The sequence below is a fragment of the Lotus japonicus genome, chromosome 4 (genome assembly GCF_012489685.1).
Source record: "Lotus japonicus ecotype B-129 chromosome 4, LjGifu_v1.2".
NCBI classification, from domain to species: domain Eukaryota; kingdom Viridiplantae; phylum Streptophyta; class Magnoliopsida; order Fabales; family Fabaceae; genus Lotus; species Lotus japonicus.
This window is the reverse complement of record NC_080044.1, coordinates 15,827,094-15,851,644: the sequence shown is the minus strand read 5'-3', so window position 1 is coordinate 15,851,644 and position 24,551 is coordinate 15,827,094. Positions and strand designations below refer to the sequence as shown.

Genomic DNA, 24,551 nt, shown 5'->3' with positions numbered 1-24,551 from the left:
TAATTTTTTTGAAAAACAAATATTTTTTTTGGGTACATAAGCAAAGAGACAAAAGCTACAACCATTTTAAGATAAGAAGTAAAATGAATTGATTTAGTGTGTTTGGATGTAAGTTTAATCATAAGTGGAGGTATTTTCTTTTTTAATCCATAGTGAGGTCTGTTATCTTTGTCTTGAATTGAGTGTTAATTCTATTTGCATTAGTGGCAACATTTATCCAAACATGTCCTTGGTTGAGGTGAGCAAGAAATGAAGTTTAAGAGTATTTTACCATCCACAAGCAAAATACTCAGCACAGATAATTTTTAACTAATACTTTTCAACATACAAAAGCTATAAAAAAAATATGAATAATGTGAAAAAAAATATTATTTACCAAAATGGGGTTAAAAAAATCTTATTTACCAAACTGGTGCGTTTTTGGAGATAAGGCTACGGACACTAGGCCCGAGTTACAAACCGTGGCCTAAAGTTGGGAAACGCCACGGTTTCACGAAGTGTGGCCTAAATACCGGTTCTTGCCACGGTTGTAGAAGCGTAGCCTATAGCTTCTTCACAATCACCTAAAAATTCACCTTCTCCAAAAAATTCGTATAAGTTATTTCCACTTATGAGAAATGAATTGTTATATCTTTGTAATATTTCATATGACTTTAATATATTTAAATAAAGATCTCATATTTAAATAAAGAGCCCATATTTAAATTTCATGAGTTTATTATATTTTAAACATTTAAATAAATAAAAAGCCCATATTTATTTTTATTCTTTAAAATAAATATCTATAAAGAACATAAATAAAGTGAAAATTATTTATGCAAATTTTTTGGAGAAAGTGAATTTTATTGAATGTGAAAAACATAAAAATTTATTTCTTCTAAGTGAAAATTATTTATGCAAATTTTTGGAGAAAGTGAATTTTATTGAATGTGAAGAAGGTATAGGCTACGCTTCCAGAACCGTGGCTAAAACCGTAGTTTAGGCCACAGTTTGGAAAACCGTGGCATTTCCCGACTTTGGGCCACGGTTTTCCTTTGGGGCCCTATGTCCGTGGTTTTTTCTCCAAAAACACACCAATTTGGTAAATAAGATTTTTTTAACCCTTTTTTTGTAAATAATTTTTTTTTTCACATTATTCATATTTTTTTTTCCAAAAGCTATTCATTGTCAACACTGCACAGCAACTGTATTTGAATAATTTTTTGGATTGATCTAAGGGAACTAAAATGTAAGAAATGTCAGGGAAGTAAAACGTAAGAAATTTATCTGGGTTATATAAGCATTAGCTCCTTTTCTACGTTTTGGTGCAAGAAGGGAATTAAAAGAAAAACAGAAGGTTTCGGAATAAGAACAAGCGTTAAAAAATTTGTGATTTCTTGTCATTTCACAGCTTCACTTGTCATTTCACGGCTTCGAAGTAGAGCCGATCCTGATTGATAAACTTCATTACCACACGTTCAAGTGATAGAAAAAGCGAAATCCAGTGCTTTAAGATGCCTGATAAATCCTCCCGGCGAATAAGAACGAATGAGGGTGAAAAAATGCTCATAGAGGAGTGTCATTCTGCATCTGATTCTGTTATCACTCGGTCAAATACTTGAATTCAAGTTTAACTAAGATATAGGAATAGATTTATGTCAACAATGCAAGCACCCATGTATCTATATAACATGAAAATGAACACTTTTTTACAAAAGCTGGATATCCTTTCGTATCAATAGAAGCAAAGCATCTATGAGTTGAGGCTCTCTTACCCATACAATCTTGCTTCAAAGTACATCATGGCTTATATGTAACAAATCTCTAAAGCCAACTCTACAACCAGCTCCAAAAAAGGGAGAAAAAAGAGGAAAATGAAAAATGTAAGCAACAAGAAACATGAATTAACAAATCCCTCCGCCTGCCTTGTCTGGCTTTGATGCTGAGATAAGTATTTCTGTCTTTCTGGCAGCATATGTAAGATCACCAATTCATTCTTCCTGGAGCTTTCTGCCCTTACCCTTCTTTGGCAACATCTCACATGTCATCTTTCATGTTCAGTTTTAAAAATTGAATCAACTCACCAGAGAACTTGCCATCTCATGTCTCAGAGCCCTCTTGAACAGTAGGAAGACCACCGCCACCTTCTCTGATAAATGCTGGGTTGAGAAACTTTGCCACAAAAGCCCACAATTTATACACATCCTCAAAATTAGTCAGAAATCCTAATGAAGCTGTGACAACTTCAAGCCTTACAAAGCTACCTTTTCCATTGCGCCGGCCATTCTCCATTGGCCTGCAAAGAGTTGTGTCTTCAAGATTCACAGCTCCACGCTGCTGTCTTGAACTATCAAGAATCTGTATATGACTGAGAAAACCAATACCAAGTGATATTCCTTCTTTTTCAGCCAGCTTTTGAACAATCTCTGGATTGATCAGCCCCCTACTTCTGTCCCTGACATTGAAAGCCACAGCTGCACCTCTTTCATATTTTATTTTTGGGCCATAGATGTGAACAAGGTTTGCCTTTTCATCCCCATCATGAAGTGTTAACTTCAGTTGCAGTAATGAAGTAACAAGCCAATTTACCAAATACCGAAGTCTAAGCGTAGTTTTGTTGAGACCAAGCATATTAATATGATCAATATGTTGACATATTATCTCCGGTTCCCTCCTGCCCCAGTCCTCTCCATCCCCATACTCCCCGTCACTCGTGACCTCTTCATCATCCAAGCTAGTAGCAGATACGTCTCCTGTCTCCAAGGTATGGCTTACGAACTCTTTTCGATTATCTTCCATGCTAAATGACACTCTTCTTCCCCTGCTGCCGAGTTCATTCTCTTCCGAACCCAAAAGCCTACCACCACAATATCGATTCCCTTCTCTTCTACCCAACAACCTAAATTCACCTTCAGTTTCCCTTCGTATGGCGCTGTCTTTAACATCAGGACATATTTCAGAAGTAGATCCATTCTCCAAGCCTTGGTGTCGAGCAAGAGAAGTTGAATTATTGAGCCAAGATCCTTCATGAGCAACAGATCCATTATGAAAGGCTTCACTAGCTTCAGCTTCTTCCACAATCTCATTGGCATGCAAATGATCTGACCCATTTCCATTTCTTGAATAATCATCAACATGCTCTTCTTCAGGGACCTCTTTGACACGGTCTAGTTCTTGTGACATTAGGACAGCAGCATCAAAAGACAGCACACGGTGTTCGTCATGAGTACCTATACCTAGGCTAACCTCTCTGTCATCATACATAGGGCTTCCATACATCTTGGAAGTTAGTTTTGGTGACTGTTGCTTCTGGTTTTTCCTTCCATTGAACCAGAAAGGAGGTAGGGGAGAAGCTATCTTGTGTTTACTCGATTGACCAACACTGTCAGAACCCAATGGACTCTGACCCAAATCAATCCAAAATGAGTTGTCTGACGACTCATCCTCACTGAAGACAGGGCTCCTTATAACTTCTCCAACAGATACACTCTCAGTCTCTTCAAATATAGTGCTAGTTCCATCTCTTTCAGAGCAGTCATGATCCATTTCAGTCTCAAACACATCTCTTACCTGTGAAGATGTGAATGCACCAGAAAAGGCAGGCAACTGTTTTCCCGGACGAGCTTCAGAAGCCTTCTCACCAATGCCAGTGGCTTCATCATCTTCAATCCCAGCCAATCTATCCAATCCATCAACAGAGTCACTCAAATACATTGGGAACTCCGGGGTAATCTTCACCATTCCCGAACCAGTACACCCAGAATGATTTTGAAGGCTGGGCATCACTGATTTCTTGATCAGAAGACAACCAAAACCAGTGGGATCATACCCAAATACCCTGTAAAATGATGTAATTATAAAATCTGGCCGGAATAGGGACAAGCCAAGCGAATCCATGTCCTTGGGGCCCAATGATCCAGCATCAAGCAAGACATGCCAGTTGTTCTGTTGTGCCAAGGCCATCCACTGGTATGAATACTTAGCCCCAGTTACTCTAGACTGAACTGGGAACACAAAAAGACCAGTAGCTGAATCCTTCTTCCTCTTCTTCTTATTGGAAATCTGTTTCCTCAAATCAGTGGAGCAGAGTTTGAGGGTTGGCCATTTAAACCATGCACTGTGCACTTTGGCACCTTTCTCTCTGGCACTCTGAGCCATCAAAGAAACAGATTGGCTCTCATGGTCAAACATAGTCAACAATTTTTTGTTTGTCTGGAAAGGGTATGATTCAGACAGCAATTTAAAAGCTGAACCTCTACTAACAGTAAAAACAAGGCCATATTCATTCTCAGGGATATTCAGATAGTCCATAATTCTAGTCTTTATATCATGCTCAACAGTTCCTTTTTCAGCACCACCATAAAGTGCATGGTTACTCAAATTTGCAGTTATCTCAGACAAGCTAAATGTAGAGGACTCCCAATAATGAATGGTCTGAACAAAAGAGAAGAGTCCAAACCCACAATAATCAAGGCATACCTTTGGTGACAAATGTGAATATTCATCAGACCTCAACTGATCAACTTTCTCTGAGGACAGGTACTTGGGGTACATAGTGAGGAACTTCGAAAATGCTTCTTCAAGGCTGGGAATTGACTCCTCAGACTCGTATGTGCGCTCGGCTGCAAGCGCCGTGGCTCGAAGGAACTCACGCTGGGCGTGCAGCCTGGCTAGCGATCTGGATCGCCCAAGGGTCTCATCTTGGTTCGCAACAGCGTCAGGTTCCACGTCTTGTGATTTGGAGAGAAACCCGTCTTCTGAAGCCTCTTCAAGCGCTTCCCTGAGTTTGCTTTCTTGCATCTTCCGGAGCATTGACGGGTTTCTCTTCGAATCAGCAACAGATTCATCTTTCCTCCTGCTCTTCTTGTCCAAGAGCAGAGAAGCACAGTGAGAAATGGGCTTCCATAGTGACAGATGCATGATGATGACAGCTTCCTAGTTCCTCCTCTTCTCAACCAAACAAAAAGGCTTTATCCCATCAATCTATCACAAATTGAAATTCAACTCTTCACCCAGAAGCCAAAGAAGCTAATGATAACAAATCTAGAGTCCTACCCCAACAACCAAATTCATGGAAACACAAACAACACTCACCCCACCACTTATTAAATCGAACAAGTAAAACAAAAAAAGATTATTTTTTGACCAAAACCCAGAAAAGGTTTCAATACCAATTTCTCAGAAATGGAAAGAAACCCAAGGAAAGAGAAAGTCAAAATCTCAAACCCTAGAACCCAGATCCCAAAATTCCCAAAGCAAGTAGAAACTCAACAAAAATGGAGAAATGGGTTTCAACAAAAAATCAAACGACAGTAATAGAAACCCCGAACCTGAATCAGTAGCTGGAAACACTACACAGAACACTGGATTCTATGAAAAGCGAAGAACGAACCTCACTCCCTCTCTCTCTTCAGTTCACATACGATTTTCTTCTTAAATTGAAAATCAAAAAGGAAAAATAAAAGTAAAGAGGGGAGAAAAGAAAAGGAAAAGAAAAAGAAGGAAAATTTCAATTCAGAAGAACCCCCATTCTACTCTCTCTTTTTCTCTTTCTGACCCTGGCTCTGGAAAAACGACCCTAGCTTCATGTCCAAGGAGAAGGAATATTGACCCTCACAAAAACCAAATTTGTGTTTACTGATATTATAAAAAAAACAATTTTTGTTTGTTTATTTGCTCACATTAATTAAGAATTTTGGTTCCCTAGTTGTCTATGTTGTGGGTGGGACCCACTAGCTGAAGTCATGGCTAAAAGTCAAATATTAAGCTGGCTTGTAAAAGCTGATGATATCCCTGTCCAACTTGGCAAATCTCAAAGTCCAACTTTGAAAGTGTAAGAGGAACTCCAACCCCAAAATTCTTATTTGGTTTCTTAACACACTATTCAATACTATTCTGCACTATTTTTGTGGGCTTGTACTGTTACATCAGATTTAAGAAACTCCTAAGACCATCTCCAATGGTTTCAACATTCAACACTCTACTTTTTCTCTTCCCAACACTCCACATCACCTTCTCTCTCCAGTTCAACACTGCATTCAACTTTTACCCACTCCAATGGTTTTTCATTCAACATCATACCCCCTACCCCACCACTTTTTTTATTTCATATTTTGATTTAATTTTATATTTTTCTTTTTATGATTTCATAAAATTAAAATTTTCGATAAAAATTAAATTAAATAAACTATTATCGATTTAATTTAATTTAATGTTTTTTTATTTTTTTAAATTAAATTAAATTAACGTAATATTTTTTTAACGTAAATTAAATTAAAACACTTAACAATTTAATATTTTTTTAAAAAAATACACACAATAATTTATTTTATTTTATTAACTTCAAATGGAAGAAAAGAAACTAAGCACACAATAATATATTTTATTTCAAAGCAAAGGGGATAATAGAAAGATAATAAGATGAATAAGATGATGGAAAACTTGATTTTTTTTTTCTGTGTCCAAATCAAACGAACCAAGTCTCTATTTATAGAGAAAAAAAAATCATGAATTTTGGTAAAAAAATTATATTTTTAAATTTTTTTTTGAATGAAATAATTGAGTTGGAAATATTAGGATAAACGAAAATCGTCCGGACCAATCAAATGGAGCCACGTGTTGATCGGCGGCCCCTCTCTCTCTCTCCACTGGGTCCCACACGCAGGTTTCACAAGTGTTGAATTTTTTCAACTTCTCTCTCCCCCTTTCAACTTTCAACACCTCCATTAAACACCATTACAATACCATTTCAACATTAAACACCATATATTCAACACCATTGGAGATAGTCTAAGGAACTGAAGTAGATTTTGCTCCAACCCATGGTTTCTTAAATTACTATTTGAAGGGTCTCACTCGTGTCCTGCCATACAACATAAATTTATAATATTTATTTTCACCTAATTTCGATTTAAAATTTAATACTAAATCAATACTTCAACTTAAAAATAATTTAATTAAAATTTATACGAATTTAATTTTACTTAATATTTAAAACAATTAAATTTAAATATCGGCATGTTAACTTAAAAAAAAGTACAGTGTGTTTTTTATAGTAAAATCAATTTTATTGAATGATAGAAATAAAGACGAAAGAAAATACATGACAATGAAAAATAAACAACAATACATTTTAAATGAAATACATAATAACACTTGAAGGTTAATTTTTATTATTCTCGTTTTCGGGAAGCTGCCAAATATACTCCACCAAGTCTGCTTGAAGTTGGTGATGAATTGACCTATCAATTTGATGTGTTATTCTTTCCAAGATATTTCTAAAAGCGGGAATAGGACCATTTACTACTTGAGCATCCAATATGTCATTATTGACCTGATCATAAATAAAATTACCTCGGTACGTGTTGCGCTCATCTTCAACAATCATATTATGCAATATGATGCAAGCATACATTATTGACTTCATCTCATTCGGATGTCAAAAGCGTGATGGACCACGAACTATTGCAAACCGAGATTGGAGAACGCCGAATGCACGTTCAACGTCCTTTCTTGCTGCTTCTTGTCTTTTCGCAAACTTTTGCCTTTTTTCTCCTTGTGGCATTGGGATGGTTTTCACAAATGTAGCCCATGGGGGATAGATACCGTCTGCTAGATAGTATCCCATGTTATACATTGTTCCATTCACGCTAAAGTTCACCATGAGAGCATTTCCACTCACAACCTCATTAAAAAAAGGAGATTGGTTTAGCACATTAATGTCATTGTTAGAACCTGTAATGCCAAAAAATGCATGCCAAATCCACAAGTCTTGTGATGCCACTGCTTCAAGCATGATTGTGGGCTTTCCATGATCACCTCGGGTGAATCGACCTTTCCACGCAACTGGACAATTCTTCCATTCCCAATAGATACAATCAATAGAACCCAACATACCTGAAAATCCACGAGACTCCCCCCATTGAAGTAAGCAGGTAATGTCTTCATGGTTCGGGAGCCTCAAGTATGTTTCACCAAATACTGCACACACACCTTCTACAAAATTCTTTAAGCACTCAATTGCAGTACTTTCACCAATTCGAACGTACTCATCAACACTGTCAGCAGGTGATCCGTACGCCAACACACGAATAGCGGCGGTGCACTTTTGTAATGGTGACAGGTCTTGTCTTCCAACTGCATCAACAAACATTAAAAAGTACGGGTGATGAGACCCAAGGGCCCCTACAATTCTGAGGAACACATGCTTTCGCATTCGAAACCTTCGTCGGAAAAGCTCTTCCGTGTACATAGGATTTTCAGAGACGTAGTCCTTCCACAACCACTCGTTCCCAGCTTCACGATCTCTCTTTATCACTTTTCTTGTTCGCTTGGGCCTAACGGCGTTGGCATATTGTTGATAAAACTCCATCTCCTTCTGCATCATATCTTCTATAGTCGTGTCATTCATAATATCGTCAATTATTATGTCGTAAATGTCCCAGTCAGCCATATTGTTTGGATCCATTCTATGAAACAATGAGAAACTATCGGTGTAATTTGATAGGAGGAAGACAAGATGAGAGAACAAAAGAACTCTTGAATGCTGAGATGAATGAAATATGACATGTATAAATAAGAGAAACAACAACGACTATATTCTCCAACGACTATACTCCACAACGGCTATATTCTCCAACGGCTATATTCCACAACGACTATATTCTCCAACGACTATATTCCCCAACAACTATATTCCCCAACGACTATATTCCCCAAAGGCTATATTCTCCAATAATTATTTTCTCAAGTAACAACATTGATGCAGTACACATTAAGAAGTTAGAATATCGAAATTACAACATTGATGCAGTACACATTAAGAAAAATTAGAATACTGAAATTACAACATTAATGCTGAACACATAAGTAGAAATTCTAAAATTACAACACTGATGCAGAATCAATAAGTAGAAATGCTAAAATCACAACATTGGCACACATTAAGAAAGACAACAAGAATTAAGACAATCCTAGTTCACTCATGGCGTATTCACATAGGCGCTTATGCGTTGCTAACTGCACCTCGTTCATTTCAGATGTGTCCTGCATAAGGATATCTCTGTATTCCTTCAATAACCGCGCCTTCTGAATTTTGTTTTTTTCCTTTCTCACCTCCAGTTCTTGGGTCTTGAGCTCCTGAAAACTCGCCTGGAATCCCAGTTTAGCATTCCCGATGGCTATCATCTCAGAGTTAGGAACATATAAAGGATCACTTGAAGTTGTGTCTCCTACTTTGGCTTTCCTTTTCTGATTCTTTTTTCACTTTCGTCGGGTTGCTGGTTGTGTGGCCTCATATTCGTCGCCCTCGATTGATGCACTCGGGTCAGACGATGTTGCATACGCCCCATCTCCTGACTTCTTCTGTCTTGTTGAACTGGTTGTCATAAATGTTCCCTTCCACTTTGGTTCATCTTTCACAAACCGCCATGCATTCTAGTGTTTGAAATCTGTACCCGTATCTACGTGATATATTTGATGCGTCGTATCCATGATGTCATTATCTGAGTGTCCACTTTTCCAATGATTGACGGCTTTATTGTGGCAACCGACAAATTTTTTAATATCAGCATTCAATTTAGAAAAATGAGATTTCATGGATAACCATGTCCTCGAAGGAGAGGCAGCGTCGCGGTACTCCTCATATTGGGCTCGGATCTTATTCCAAAACAAATCTTGCTTTTGCTCATTTCCCACGACCCGATCGGTAGAAACGTTGAGTCATGATTGAAGAAGAAGTATATTATCTTTACCACTCCATTTGGTGCGTTTCTTTCCGGATTCTTCAAGATCAATATCATCTAGACCCCATTGAGTAGAAAATTCAGGCTCATCAGGCATAGCCTCACATTGTGTATCTGAGACTTTTGAACTATTGCTACCAGTAGGAGGTGCTTGCTTTTGAAATTGGTATTGTGGTGGATACATGCAATATTGTGGATTGTTTGGATAAGGCATTTGTGGTGAATATGATCCCATTTGACACTGAGGTTGGTTTTGATGGTGGAACGATTGTGGAAACATTTGATATGAAGGATTTTGAAAATTACCACCGGTGTGAGGAGGTTGGTTTTGAGGGTGACACATCTGCGGAGGTTGGCTTTGTGGTTGATACATCTGCGGATGTGGGTTTTGTTGTTGGAATACCGACATAGGTTGACTTTGCGGGTGAATCATCTGCGGATGTTGGTTTTGTTGTTGGAACACCGCCATAGGTTGGCTTTGCGGGTGAATCATCTACGGATGTTGGTTTTGTGGCGGAAACATAGGCGAAGCTTGCAAACCTTCACTTGTATGAGGTGTTTCATTTTCGAGCAGTGGATAGTATTGCTCAAAAGAATTATTCATTTTGAGAAATTTTTGAATTTTTGGACAAGAGAGAAATTGTGGGAGTAAATGTTGGTGTTTCAGATGGTCTACTACACTATATATATTGTAGAAGCTGAAAATTCAAAGAAGGATGCCAAAACGGTCAGAAAACCGGTAAAACCGGTCAAATCTCGCCCAAACGGGCAGAACCCGGCTATAACCGGTCAATTACTGTGGGATGATCTGCTAAGTAGGTCACCCACTATATATTCATCTTTTCCTCCTCATTCTCCATTCTTCAACCCTAGCCGCACCCTCTTCTTCTTCTTCTTCTCTTCTCCCTTTCTCAATCTGGATTCCTCAAGCTCTCTCACTCACCTTCTTCTTCCTCGAGCTCTCTCCCTCACCTGCATCACGCCTCCTCTTCCCCTTCCTCTCTCCCTCACCTACATCACCTCCTCTCTGCTCCAGGCCCTCGATGCTTCCTCTTCTCCTTCCTCTCTCCCTCACTTCTTCTCCCTCGATCTCTCTGGTCCACGCCTCCGAAGCCCCAGGCGATCACCAAACAACAACCGCCGCCACCAAACAACCACATGCAGTCACCATCGGCCACCAAACAACCACCACCGCCACCATAGAGCCTCAATCCGCCCCCACATCCCCTGTTTCATAGCTTCAAAGCCTTGAGGCTTGCAAAAATCCTTCATTTTCACACATGCAAGATTAATGCTTTCAGACCAGAGCTTCCAGAACTTCATCAGAGACTTGAAGATTTTTTTATTTATTTATGTAAATATCAATTTTTGTGTGTAAAGTTTCAATTTTTTCATGTAAAGTTTCAATTTTTTCAATAAAATTGCAATTTTCGTCCTTTGATTATGTCTCTGTTGAACTTGAATTGTTCAATTTCATCCTTTCTGTTTATTTCCCTCTGAAAGCTGTTGGGGAATGTTGGTGAATAAGTGAGAGAAAATATCTTATTTTAATTAAGAAACTGAAAAAGCAGAGTTGCTTGCAGAAGCAACTCTGCACTGTAGTTAAGAAACCAAAACTGCCAACTAAGCAAGTTGCAATGGGTTGAAAAATTAAGAAACGGTCCTTAGCATCTCCAGCTGGTTTGGAGATGCTCTAAGTATCTAGTCGTTTTGATGTTAAACGCAACACAAACGTGATTTCATACCATTTGAGGCACTAACTAAGAAGTTAGGTTGTCACAAAAACCTTAAACACACACTAACATCCTAGTGGGGCTTAGATTGATTTTGAATCTCAAACACAATCAGATAAGCATATTTTTATTAAAAAATAAAAAATTACAGCAAATGTCCAATTTAGAAAATATTTACCAAGTCGGGGTTGTTTGGGTATGTAGGATGATGACATGGCTTGATCTTCAGAAGACTCCTCACAAGGGGCGACTCTTTCCATGTCATTATGGTATCATAATTGTGGTAGTTGGGGTTGTTGGCGTCAAAACATAAATGTAGGTCAATGCTGGTACACACGTGCATGTTTCTCCTCCCATAGATCTATATATTTTCAATCTCGTGTCCCTAATCCTTATCAACCTTTCCTCTAAATGATATATAATGTAGACGGTCATCATGTGGAGGTGGATCATGTATATGTTGCTCCACTCCAAATTGCCTTAACACTCGATTTGGTTGATGACAACCATTGATTTGGAAGCATATCATAGGCACCACTACTCTCCACAATGCTTAGTCTTGCATACATTGATGAGGGATGACACCAAGGACATGCTCAGGGTAGAGTTGCCACACGAACTGCACACAAGTACCACAATTATCCATTAGTGGCACTCTTTGTGAATCAATCAAATTAATAAGCTTAAAATTAGTAACTTACTTCATGATCCCCAATAGTATCCCGCTTCTGTTTGTACCATTCAAGTGAATAGTTTTCTCACTTGGCCTCTTTCTTCCACTTGTTTACAGTGTAACTATTACATAGGCACGTTAAAATAACGTTAAAATTAATTATTATAAATATGTTCATAACTTGCTCCAAGAGTTCAATATGGAATAACATCAGGCTGGTCGTGCAGGCCAATTCCACAAATTCGGTCCCAAGCCTAGAACTGGATTAGCAAATTACACCTGGTAAGTTTCTTGCGGTCAACGTTAGTAACTTTGCAAAGTGACTAGTAACAATTGGGAAAGCACTGATGACCTCCAACTGTAAGAACGAGTCTTGCTAAAGTTTTGTAACAGTGGAAGAAATCTCAACGAGACGTGCAAAATCGAGCTATCATGGACCATAGCACTTCCGAACAAGCGTAAGATTACGCACATGTATAACGCGTCAACGACAATCCATTACTAACAAAATCCTACACATTAGCAAAATTTTCATTCAAGTAAGACATCTTTAGTCGACCTCATCTCATACAATATATGTCAAAGTCTTTATGGTAATTCATACACAAGAGTCATCTCATCATCACACGTTGTCGTTTCAGTGATAGCTTAACCGTTAATCCTCATACCAAGATGCAACGCAATACCTTGTAAGGTTATTGTGCACTCCTCAACCAATAGGTGAAATGTGTGGGTCTCATGTCTCCACTGCTCGACCAAGGCTGTTACCAACTCATGATTGGGGCTTACATTCTTATTGCAAGAAATCTCGTAAATTTTGATGTCTTGTAGGAGTGATGCAATTTCGGCAGACACTATGCTTATCAATTTACCCACCTTAGAATCTCGCGCTCGTCTTGCCCTTAACGGTGTACGCCACTCATTCCACGCATGTTTAGAAAACATGTATATTTTGCTTATTGAACAGTGAAGGATTTCATGCTCCATAATGAATAACAAATTCTTTCGTCATTTTTTGGAGTACCTATCATAAAATAATATAAAGTTAGTACCATACTCAATGATAATTGATACATTTAAGTTCGACATAATAAAAATCATGCTTACAAGTGACAAGAGAAGTTGAGAGTGGAAAGAAGTGGTGCTGAGTAAAGTAAAGCAAGTGAGAATCCTCATTTGAAGACCACCTTATTTGAGATGACACTAGATGTGTAGAAATTATCCCATGTTAGGAGCCTTTTAACCAACCCAACATCTTACATGACCAAAACAACCCAAACTTGGTAAAAATATTTTTCCAAATTGCACTTTTTTTATTTATTTTTACATTACTTAAAAAAAAGGGTCAGATAATGGTTGGGTGAGAAGAAGGGTGAAGGGTCCAATGTTCGAATTCTAAGGAGGAACTAATTTACTAACATTATATTACTAACAACTAACATTTGAGTATAAAAAAAAACACTATGTTAGAACCATATCTATTGTCATTATTTCTAGTTTTTTCTTTCTGAAAAATTGAATATTTATGTGTTTAAATATTGGCGGAACTTAATGTGAATACATTTTATGGAAGTGTTCGGCCCACTTTATTTTAAAATGCATGCTAAAATTTCATGAGTTTAATGAATATGCACTGTCAGTGTAAAACTATACTAACAACCAATCACAGCATGCCACGTAAGTTGATTAATTACTTTTCCCTTAAATTTTAATTAAAACAGAATATATTTACTTATGTGACGAAATTCAATTGAGTGACTGTGTAAACAAAGTTTACACCGATAGCGGTGCACACACATTAAATTTAAATTTAATTAATTTAAATAGAGTGATTATGTACAAATTTTTAGTAACACATTTTAGATATACATTATGTTTCTGTAGCAGCTTTCAACCTTCACATTATTTTATAATGGTTAAAAAACTCACAAAAATATATGTTTGTTAGAACTCAGAAGTGATATGTCCGTCATTAATTTCTCATTAAAAAATAATTATTATTTTCCTTTTGTTTTTGGCTCAAAGCCAAAGGTGTTGCTTTAAGTTTCAAATTCAATCAAATCAAACACTTCACGCTAAGATTTTTTATACTGAAATTAGAAAGAATATATTCCCGCAGCCCATTCAAACTAAAGAGAGAAATTTAAAAACAATGAGTATTGGATCCTGGTGATTATATAATTCAACATTTTTACTTCACCGTTAATTCAAAAAAAAAAACATAAAAAGGCTTCTAGATAGAGGAACAGTACATTCTGACAAATGAACAATAAACAAACAATAAATCTTCAAGGCTTCAACGTATCAACTATAAAGTATTTTAGTTTAGGGCGAAAAACATTGTGTCAATTTTTGTTAGAATATTAAATTAGCATACTTCATGTGTCGGCTTCTTGTGCTTGAGGATTTTGTTTCTTGAGCCAGATCAACAATAATATTGATCTTTTTATCTATTTATTGAACTTTTGGGACGAAACAAACTAGAAATGCATAAAAGAAAACTAAGAATATATATAACCAAGTTGATTGTAGTGCTGGCTCTGATATAATTTTCTTTATCAACTCCAGAAAAATAATTTCAATGTATTGCTTTAATAACTGAAATTTCAGTCAACCCCTTGCAAGTTGCAAGTGGAGGATCAATCAAATTTAAAACAAGAGAATAGTAGTATTTTAAATTCATGTATGTACGTATGTGCCTAGTTTAAGTTAACTTACTGATCCCTTTCAAAAAAAACTTACTGATCAATCAACTATATAGTTTATTGTTTATGACGTTTATGTGCAGGGATAAAATTGGAAAAATTAAGTAAGTAGACAAAATAAATTAACATAATTGAATAAAATACATTGAAAAAAGTATTTGTAAAAGTTTGAGAGAAAAAAACATTTAAATAATAATATTCCATAAAAAAAACATTTAAGTAATAATATTCTATTAAAAAATTATCTATAGACCTTTCATTCACATATTATCTATGAATGGTTAATTTTTCTTTTTTTCTTTTATTAAAATTTAAAATAGAAAAAAAAATTGACTATTTGCGAACAGAGTGTATCGAGTTTTCAGTACTTTTTATTTCATTTTTTTCAAAATTAAAATAGAAAGAAAACTAACTATTTGTGAAGGGATCAATGTCTGAGTACTATTGTAGTACTGAAAATATGCTCCTATTTTTATAGCACTTCCTATTAGTAGATTCCAAAAGAGTATTTAAACCGATTAATAGTATGTGTTCTCTTATCTTTTTATTAATGTCACATCATATCATATATCATATGTATTGCATATTTCTCTTTTCTTTTCCGTCTCACTCAAGATATCTACACTAATTAAAGGTGTACACCAAATATTATTATAATTCAAAACTTTCTATTAAAAAATTGTTTGTACTAATTAATACACACTTATTTGGAAAGTTATTTGTATTATTTTCCTACACATTCATTTCGAAGGGAATGTGAATGATGTGAACGTGTTGAATGAGGTGGGGAAAAGGTTTAAGTGCGATGGTTCGTCCAAAAAATAATGGAAAAATTAATGGTGGGTGGGAGGAGGAGGGAAAGGAAGATGAAAAAGAGGGGAAAATGGAAAATGACAATGAAAGTTAATTTTAAATGACTGGCTTGATGTGAAAAATACAAGTGAAGACTAGGATTGTTACGTGAGCGGCTGACTGAATAAAACATATTTTAATTTTTTTTATGACATCATAGAGACAATTTTTAATCAAACAAATTTGTTCTGAAACTAAAAACTATGAATTTTTTCGATAAAAGATCGTTTAGTGATATACTAAAAGCACATTTGACCCTACGTTTTGGTTATTCGTTATAAAAGTATTAATTATAACGAATTGATGAAGTCATAACTTCTGAGTTTCTTGTCCCCCCACGTTTTGGTTATATCGATCCATTCTATACTTCACCAAGATAGGTTAACGACAAATCCACGCCAAAGCGGAAGACCAAGGACTAGACATAACTTTGGGTTTGAGGTGAAGTATATATTCACCAAGATAGTATTAGCACGACTTCTCCCACGAGTATTATTCAGAACTTCTCACAAGTATTCTTCAGGACTTCTCCCATATATTTTACAGGACGTCTCCCAACAAGTATTCTTTTAATAGCCTCTGCAGGCTCTTTCGACTTAATGACTTGGAATAAGTTCTACTTGATTTCTCACACCAAAGATGATAGTAGAAAAGTCAAGCTCAAATACTCTTGATTAAGGTGCTTTTGAGATGATAATTTTTTCATTTTTGTACTCTTTGTGCATCCATAGTAGATTTGATTGAAGCAGGTGTTCAAAGTCTCTTCTCCTTCCTTTGCTAGAGTATATGTTTTTCTTGTGTGCTATTACCTCATCCTTTGATTGGAATAATTATATATGTATCTCCTTTTGAAGAATGATATGGTTGAAGCGATGTATGAAAGAGAAATATCTTCGATAGGAGAGAGTCTTCGACAATTCCTTACTGGTGCTGAAACGATGTATGAACAATATTGAAATATTGAAATGGATATGGATATGGAGATGGAGGAGTTCTTATTTATTCATGAGCTACAATTATTTGCTCATGATGAAGACCATGTTCTTCTCCAACACATGGAATGCCATCTCCATTTGTTTCTGTTATTCCGAGACCTGATGGAGGAGCTTCTACAGAGGGCGTATTTATTCTATTAATCTTTTTGCAAATAGCAAGACAACAAGCAATCTTCTATCTAATAGTGGCTAATGTGAAATTGTCATGTCCTTCATTTGAGTTAGAGTACCACATTTATTTTAGGGTATCAACCTACAATATAAAACACCAAAATTTTAAAATTAATTAAATGACCTTAGGCCCCAAAAAAAGTAAAAAATTAGTATCTATATAGTATATTATATACTATTAAGACTTGAGAGATTACCATTACCACTCCACCTGTTTCAGTAATAGTATGAAACATAAATATAAATTTTAGTTCAATGCCACGTCTATTGAAATTAAGTATTGTAAGTATGTGTATACATTCCTCCAAGAGGGTGGTCACCCATTATAGGAGGCTCATCCAGACAAATGCTGCGAATTCTAGCGGAAGCCCACAAATGGACTAATGAACATGCGTCAAATATCTAATCGGTACAAATCTACTCAAAAAATCACAATACATCACATTTTGTAGAGTGATGGACTGATGGTGCAATCACCCACTATAATGTGAAATATGAGTCTCATGTCTCTGGCGCTCCACAAGTGTTGATATCAACTGATGATCAATTTGAATATCTTCAAGCTGATTTAGGTTATAAAATCCACCAGCAACCAAGTGTGGAATAATTTCTTAATGAACTCTGCTAAGTAGCTCCTGGTCATGTGAATCACGTGTTCATATAAGAGTAAGAACTCTATCTTCTTAACTGTTCCAAATACACCGGGATACATGGCTGGATTGCCAAGATGGATAATTTCTTCTCCAGTCTCCAGCCATCTCAATAATCTTCATAAAATATATGTTTTTAAGTAAAGAAATTAATAATGTAAAAATAAAATATATTGTAAAACAAACAAACCTTTGAAAATGTTGCTTAAAATGATAGGGGTGACATTTTAGATACAAACTTGAAAATTTTAACTAACTTGGTGGATGTTAAGGGAGGTGTGAGTGTAAATAAATAGGGGTGAGTGGTTAGTGTGCATAAAATCAAATGCATCGCCTAGGAGGCTAATGAGGTGCTCGGCGCCTGTTCCCAACGCCATCTTGTTAACATGTTTGACTGCATGAGACATGCCAACCTGTTAGGTCGCAGGAGACACAATGTGTGACAGGCTTTCAGGTGGTACGGTTCACGTGATCGCCATTCTGAGTTTTACATGACAATGCTAGAAAACTGAAAATCCAACATTTAGCAGGTGTCTGCAAAATCCCAGATATAATAGGGGGTGGGGGAATTGTAATTCTGCATCTGATTCAGTTTAAGTCAACAAAGAAAGCACCCATATATCATAAGCTATATAGCATGAAAATGAACACTTTGTTTATACAGAAGTTGGACAACCTTTCTTATGCAACAGAAGCAAAGTATGTATCAGTAGAAGCTCTACCCATATAATCTTTGCTTCAAATACACCATGGCTTCCCAATATGTAACAAATCTCTAAAGCCAACTCTACAAGCAGCTTCAACAATAAGAGAGAAAAAAAATAGGAAACTGAAAAATGTAAGCAACAAGAAACAAGAATTAACAAATCCACCCGCTTGCCATGTCCAGCTTTGATGCTGAGATAGGTATCTGTCTGCCTGGCAGCAAACGTATGATCACCAATTCATTCTTCCTGCAGCTTTCGGGTTTCGGCCCTTGCCCCTCTTTGGCAACATCCCACAAATCATCTTTCATGTTCGGTTTTCGAAATTGAATCAACCGGCCAAATTCCCATCTCATGTCTCAGAGTCTTCTTCAACAGTAGGAAGACCACCACCTTCTCTCACAAATGCTGGGTTGAGAAACTTTGCCACAAAAGCCCACAATTTATACACATCCTCAAAATTAGTCAGAAATCCCAATGAAGCTGTGACAACTTCAAGCCTTACAAAGCTACCTTTTCCATCGCGCCGACCATTCTCCATTGGTCTGCAAAGAGTTGTGTCTTCAAGATTCAAAGCTCCCCGCTGCTGTCTTGAGCCATCAAGAATCTGTATATGACTGAGAAAACCAATACCAAGTGATATTCCTTCTTTTTCAGCCAGCTTCTGAACAATCTCTGGATTGATTAGCCCCCTACTGTCCCTGACATTGAAAGCCACAGCTGCACCTCTTTCATATTTTATTTTTGGGCCATAGATGTGAACGAGGTTTGCTGTCTCATCTACATCGTGAAGCATTAACTTCAGCTGCAGTAACGAAGTAACAAGCCAATTTACCAAGTACCGAAGTCTAAGCGTGGTTTTGTTGAGACCAAGCATATTAATATGATCAATATGTTGACATAATATCTCTGGTTCCCTCCTGCCCCAATCCTCTCCATCCCCATACTCCCCGTCACTTGTGGCCTCTTCATCATCCAAGCTAGTAGCAGATACGTCCCCTGTCTCCAAGGTATGGCTTAAGAACTCTTTTCGATTATCTTCCATGCTAAATGACACTCTTCTTCCCCTACTATTGGGTTCATTTTCTTCCGAACCAAAAAGCCTACCACCACCGTGTCGATTCCCTTCTCTCCTACCCAATAACCTAAATTCACCTTCAGTTTCCCTTCTTATGGCACTCTCTTTAATATCAGGACAAATTTCAGAGGTAGAGCCATTCTCCAAGCTTTGATGACGTGCAGGAGAGGTTGAACTATTTAGCCAAGATCCTTCGAAAGCAACAGATCCATTATAAACGGCTTCACTGGCTCCAGCTTCTTCTACGATCTCATTGGCATGCAGATGATCTGACTCGTCTCCATTTCTTGAATAATGATAAACTTCATCAACATGCTCTTCTTCAGGGACCTCTTTGACTCGGTCTAGTTCTTGTGACATTAGGACAGCAGCATCAAATGACAGAACACGGTGTTCGTCATGAGTACCTAGGCTAACCTCTCTGTCATCATACATAGGGCTTCCATACATCTTGGAAGTTGGTTTTGGAGAATGTTGCTTCTGGTTCCTCCTTCCACTGAACCAGAAAGGAGGTAGGGGAGAAGCTATCTTGTGTTTACTCGATTGACCAACACAGTCAGAACCCAATGGACTCTGACCCAAATCAATCCAAAATGAGTTGTCTGACGACTCATCCTCACTGAAGACAGGGCTCCTTATAACTTCTCCAACAGATACACTCTCGGTCTCTTCAAATATAGTGCTAGTTCCATCTCTTTCAGAGCTGTCATGATCCATTTCAGTCTCAAAGACATCTCTTACCTGTGAAGATGTGAATGCACCAGAAAAGGCAGGCAACTGTGTTCCAGGACGAGCTTCAGAAGTCTTCTCACCAAGGCCAGGGGCTTCATCATCTTCAATCCCAACCAACCTATCCAATCCATCAACAGAGTCACTCAAATACATAGGAAACTCAGGGGTAATCTTCACCATTCCTGAACCAGTACACCCAGATTGATTTTGAAGGCTGGGCATCACCGATTTCTTGATCAGAAGACAGCCAAAACCAGTGGGATCATACCCAAATACCCTGTAAAATGATGTAATTATAAAATCTGGCCGGAATAGGGATAAGCCAAGCGAATCCATATCCTTCGGGCCCAATGATCCAGCATCAAGCAAGACATGCCAGTTGTTCTGTTGTGCCAAGGCCATCCACTGGTAGGAATACTTAGCCCCAGTTACTCTAGACTGAACTGGGAATACAAAAAGACCAGTAGCTGAATCCTTCTTCCTCTTCTTCTTATTGGAAATCTGTTTCCTCAAATCAGTGGAGCAGAGTTTGAGGGTTGGCCATTTAAACCATGCACTGTGCACTTTGGCACCTTTTTCTCTGGCACTCTGAGCCATCAAAGCAACAGATTGGCTCTCATGGTCAAACATGGTCAGCAATTTTTTGTTGGTCTGAAAAGGGTATGATTCAGACAGCAATTTAAAAGCTGATCCTCTACTAACAGTAAAAACAAGGCCATATTCATTCTCAGGGATATTCAGATAGTCCATAATTCTAGTCTTTATATCATGCTCAACAGTTCCTTTCTCAGCACCACCATAAAGTGCATGGTTACTCAAATTTGCAGTTATCTCAGACAAGCTAAATGTAGAAGACTCCCAATAGTGAATGGTCTGAACAAAAGAGAAGAGTCCAAACCCACAATAATCAAGGCATACCTTTGGTGACAAATGTGAATATTCATCAGACCTCAACTGATCAACTTTCTCTGAGGACAGGTACTTGGGGTACATAGTGAGGAACTTCGAAAATGCTTCTTCAAGGCTGGGAATTGACTCCTCAGACTCGTATGTGCGCTCCGCTGCAAGTGCCGTGGCCCGAAGGAACTCGCGCTGGGCGTGCAGCCTGGCCAACGATCTGGATCTCCCAAGGCTCTCATCTTGGTTCCCAACAGTGTCAGGTTCAACGTCTTGTGATTTGAAGAGTGACCCGTCTTCTGAAGCTTCTTCAAGAGCTTCCCTGAGCTTGCTTTCTTGCATCTTCCGGAGCATTGATGGATTTCTCTTTGTATCACCCATGGATTCATCTTTCCTTTTGCTCTTCTTATCCATGATCAGAGAAGCACAGTGAGAAATGGGCTTCCATAGTGAAAGATGCATGATGATGATGATAGCCTTCGCTACTCACACAAAGCAATCAGGGATAATAACAGACAATTGCACCCTTGTTGAAACACTGGAAGCAGCAACACCAACAAAAGCCTTTAGCCCATCAATCTATAACAAATTCAGCTCAACTCCTTCTAAAGATCACAGCTTTGACCAAATTCATGAAAACACAAACAACACTGACCCCAACACTTGTTAAATCCAAAAAGTAAAAAAGTTTACTTTTTGACCAGAACCCAGAACAGGTTTCAATACCAATTTCTCAGAAATGGAAAGGAATCCAAGGAAAGAGAAAGTCAAAATCTCAAACCCTTCAAACCCTAGAACCCAGATCCCAAAATTTGCACAGCAACTCACAATAGAAACTCAAACAAGAAATGGGTTCAATGAAAATAACAGTAATAGAAACCCAAACCTAAATCAGTAGTAGAAAACACTCAGCAATTCATGGGCATAGCCATCAAAGGTGAAGAAGAACCCTCTCATTCTCTCTCTTGAGTTCACTGCAGCATATTTAAAGCAAAGGGCCCTTGTTTTTCACTATGAGAGAAGTAAAACCAAAACATACCGGTATGAATTCTGCACTGTACGATTTTCTTCTTGAATTGAAAATCAAAAAGGAAAAAGAAAAAAAGTAAAGAGAGAGAGAGAGAGAAAAGAAAAAGAAGGAAAATTTTCAATTCATAATGAGGGAGAATTGAGAAGGAACATTGACCCTCAGAAAAAACTAAATTTTGTTAGGGATCAATTTATTAGTAGTATTATTTTGCTCACATTATTCAAGAATTTTGGTTCCCTTTTGTTTTTGTTGTGGGTGGTGGGACCCACTAGCTGAAGTCATAGCTAAAAGTCAATAATAAACTGGCTTGTAAAAGCTGTTGTTTACTCTGTCCAACTTGGCAAATCATATAAAGTCCAACTTCCAAAGTCTAACATCTGAAATCTCCAATGGAATAAATTAGAACCACAACTTGCATGCATTGGTGAGGGAATCAAGATTATCTCATGTTTGGATTGATGTTAATCAAATTGATTTTGGCCAAAAATAATTTGTAAAACTACAAAGATTCCAAAATTAAATATAATTTTAAGTGTTGCGCAAAAAATATAGGCTCAATGTACTTTGACTCAATTGCTTACTTGAGTGTTAAAGTGTCTTATAGGCATCCACCTACGTAGGACCGTCACAGCCAATATTGAGGCCTAAAGCGAACTCTAAGAATTATGCCTTTATAAAATTAATTTTTTTATATAAATAATTTAAATAAAATTTATTTTTCGGGCTTTTTGAGATGCAAAATCGTTTAGTAAATTATCATAATTGATTTCTTTTAAAATTTCTTTTCCAATAGAGATTAGAGAAAGAATTCGAGAGAGTAAAAGAAGAAGAATTCAGAGATACCAAATAAAAAGTCACACTTTTCCTCCGCTTTTTATCAATTCAAAATACACAAAAAATTGAATTTAATTAAAAAAATAAATGTTGCACTTAAAAGATCTATTCTTTTATGCACTCAATATGTTATTTAACTAGTCTATTCTTGGATAATTTACTTTAAAATATATACTAGTTAAAAAAAAAATTGGGGCCTAAAATATTTTAGGGCCTAAAGCAAGGGCTTTACTGGCCTAGGGGTTGAGACGGCCCTGCACCTACGGTGCCAACCTAGTATCTGAAATACGAAAAGATAAAGTCCTTCCTAAAGGTGAACGGTGAAAATGATGTTTGCAAAATTGTGGAAGAGAGAAGCTTATAATGAAGTTATGAACGAAGAATTATGTGGCAACCAGCATCGATCAAGTCGACGCTCGCTTCCTCGCCAATGAAATAGGTCATACACGTGTAGAATCAGCGTCGGTCATAGCTGACACTAAGGTGATCGGTGAATCTAGTGTTGATCCATAGTTATCGTTATTTGTTACATTGGCCGGAGATTTTATCGTCTGCCAACACAGACATTATATACAACTTAGCCAACGAAATAAATAAAAGTGAGTTTTTTTCCTATTACTTGCATTAGTTTTGTCGACGCTAACTTGTTAAATTTGACGTTGGTGTTATGGGCAATGCTAAATTTGGACGCTAAAACAACTTATTCATGTAGTGAGTGGACACTAAAGGTACCTACTGTAAGACCAAGATTTGGTCATGTAATACAACTCTATGTTTTGATGATTACATGTTAACTATTGTGTATGAACAATTATGGTACTCTAACATTGTTTTCTGAGTGTTTAAATGACAAGCTCTGACTCTGGTCAATACTCACAATTATCAGAAGCATTTAGCCCAAGAGTAATCAACGCAACGCTTTCGCACTCACTATGTTCTGATTGAACAGTAGTATATGCTTCAGAAGTTCTGAAGATGATAAGCTCTGATGTGGATTCAGATCACTTAAAGTTCTGAAGACCAGAAGCTCTGAAGATCCAGAGGCTCTGAAGGTCCAGAGGCTCTGAAGGTCCAGAGGCTCTAAAGGTGCAGAAGCTAAGAAGTGAAGATTCTGAAGTCCAAGAGTAAGCTGGCTCTGAAGACCAAGTACTTCCAACTCTGATGTCCAGAAGCAGAAGATACGAAAATCAGAGGATCCAAGCTTCCCTCTGACTCTGATCATCTAGCTTCACAAGTTCCAACATGAAGCGTCGTTTGATCAGAAGTCAACTAGGATAAGGCTCACGTCGCTGTCCAAGTACAAAAGCAATTGTACTATCCTGATGACCTTACCTAAGATGTTCAGCCATAGCAGAATCTAGAAGTTTCGGATTTGCCCTCCAACGGTAGCATTTCAAACAACGAATACAACCCTAATCCTTGGAGTATAAATAGAGGCTGAAGTTGGAAGAAGAGGCTAAGAAACTGTTCTAGGAATGAACATTGAAGGGAGGGATAGTACCTAGAGAGTGGAAGAATGTGCTAGAGAGAGAAAGAGAATGAGAGAGAGAGTGCTGAATTTCATGTGTTATTTGATAAAATGAGCTAAAGTCCCTTACAATTGGTAACTACCTCCTATTTATAGAGCTTGGGCACTACCTATTGGGGCAATTGGGCCTCTGAAGTTGAGGCCCAACTTAAGGCCAGGCTCTCGCCCTTGGGCGGGCTGAACCCTGGGCGTCGCCCCTCTAGGGGCTCGCCCAGTCCACTAGTCCACAAGACACCGAGCTCGAAGT

The 24,551-nt window shown here is 37.5% G+C and overlaps 2 protein-coding genes across 2 annotated transcripts; both read right to left on the bottom strand.

Annotated features, from left to right (window-relative positions):
* Window positions 1-1,631: 1,631 nt before the first annotated feature.
* Window positions 1,632-5,603, bottom strand: LOC130710262 (uncharacterized). The gene is made up of 2 exons (XM_057559462.1): window positions 5,310-5,603; window positions 1,632-4,962 (listed from the first exon to the last, which is right to left on the bottom strand). Exon 2 carries the CDS (start codon window positions 4,897-4,899, stop codon window positions 2,080-2,082), a length of 2,820 nt encoding a protein of 939 aa, XP_057415445.1. The 5' UTR covers window positions 4,900-4,962; window positions 5,310-5,603; the 3' UTR covers window positions 1,632-2,079.
* Window positions 5,604-18,099: 12,496 nt separating this feature from the next.
* On the bottom strand, window positions 18,100-22,105 carry LOC130710281 (uncharacterized). Its single transcript, XM_057559483.1, has one exon. The coding sequence runs from the start codon at window positions 21,372-21,374 to the stop codon at window positions 18,558-18,560; it is 2,817 nt and encodes a 938-aa protein (XP_057415466.1). The 5' UTR covers window positions 21,375-22,105; the 3' UTR covers window positions 18,100-18,557.
* Between the last annotated feature and the right edge of the window lie 2,446 nt (window positions 22,106-24,551).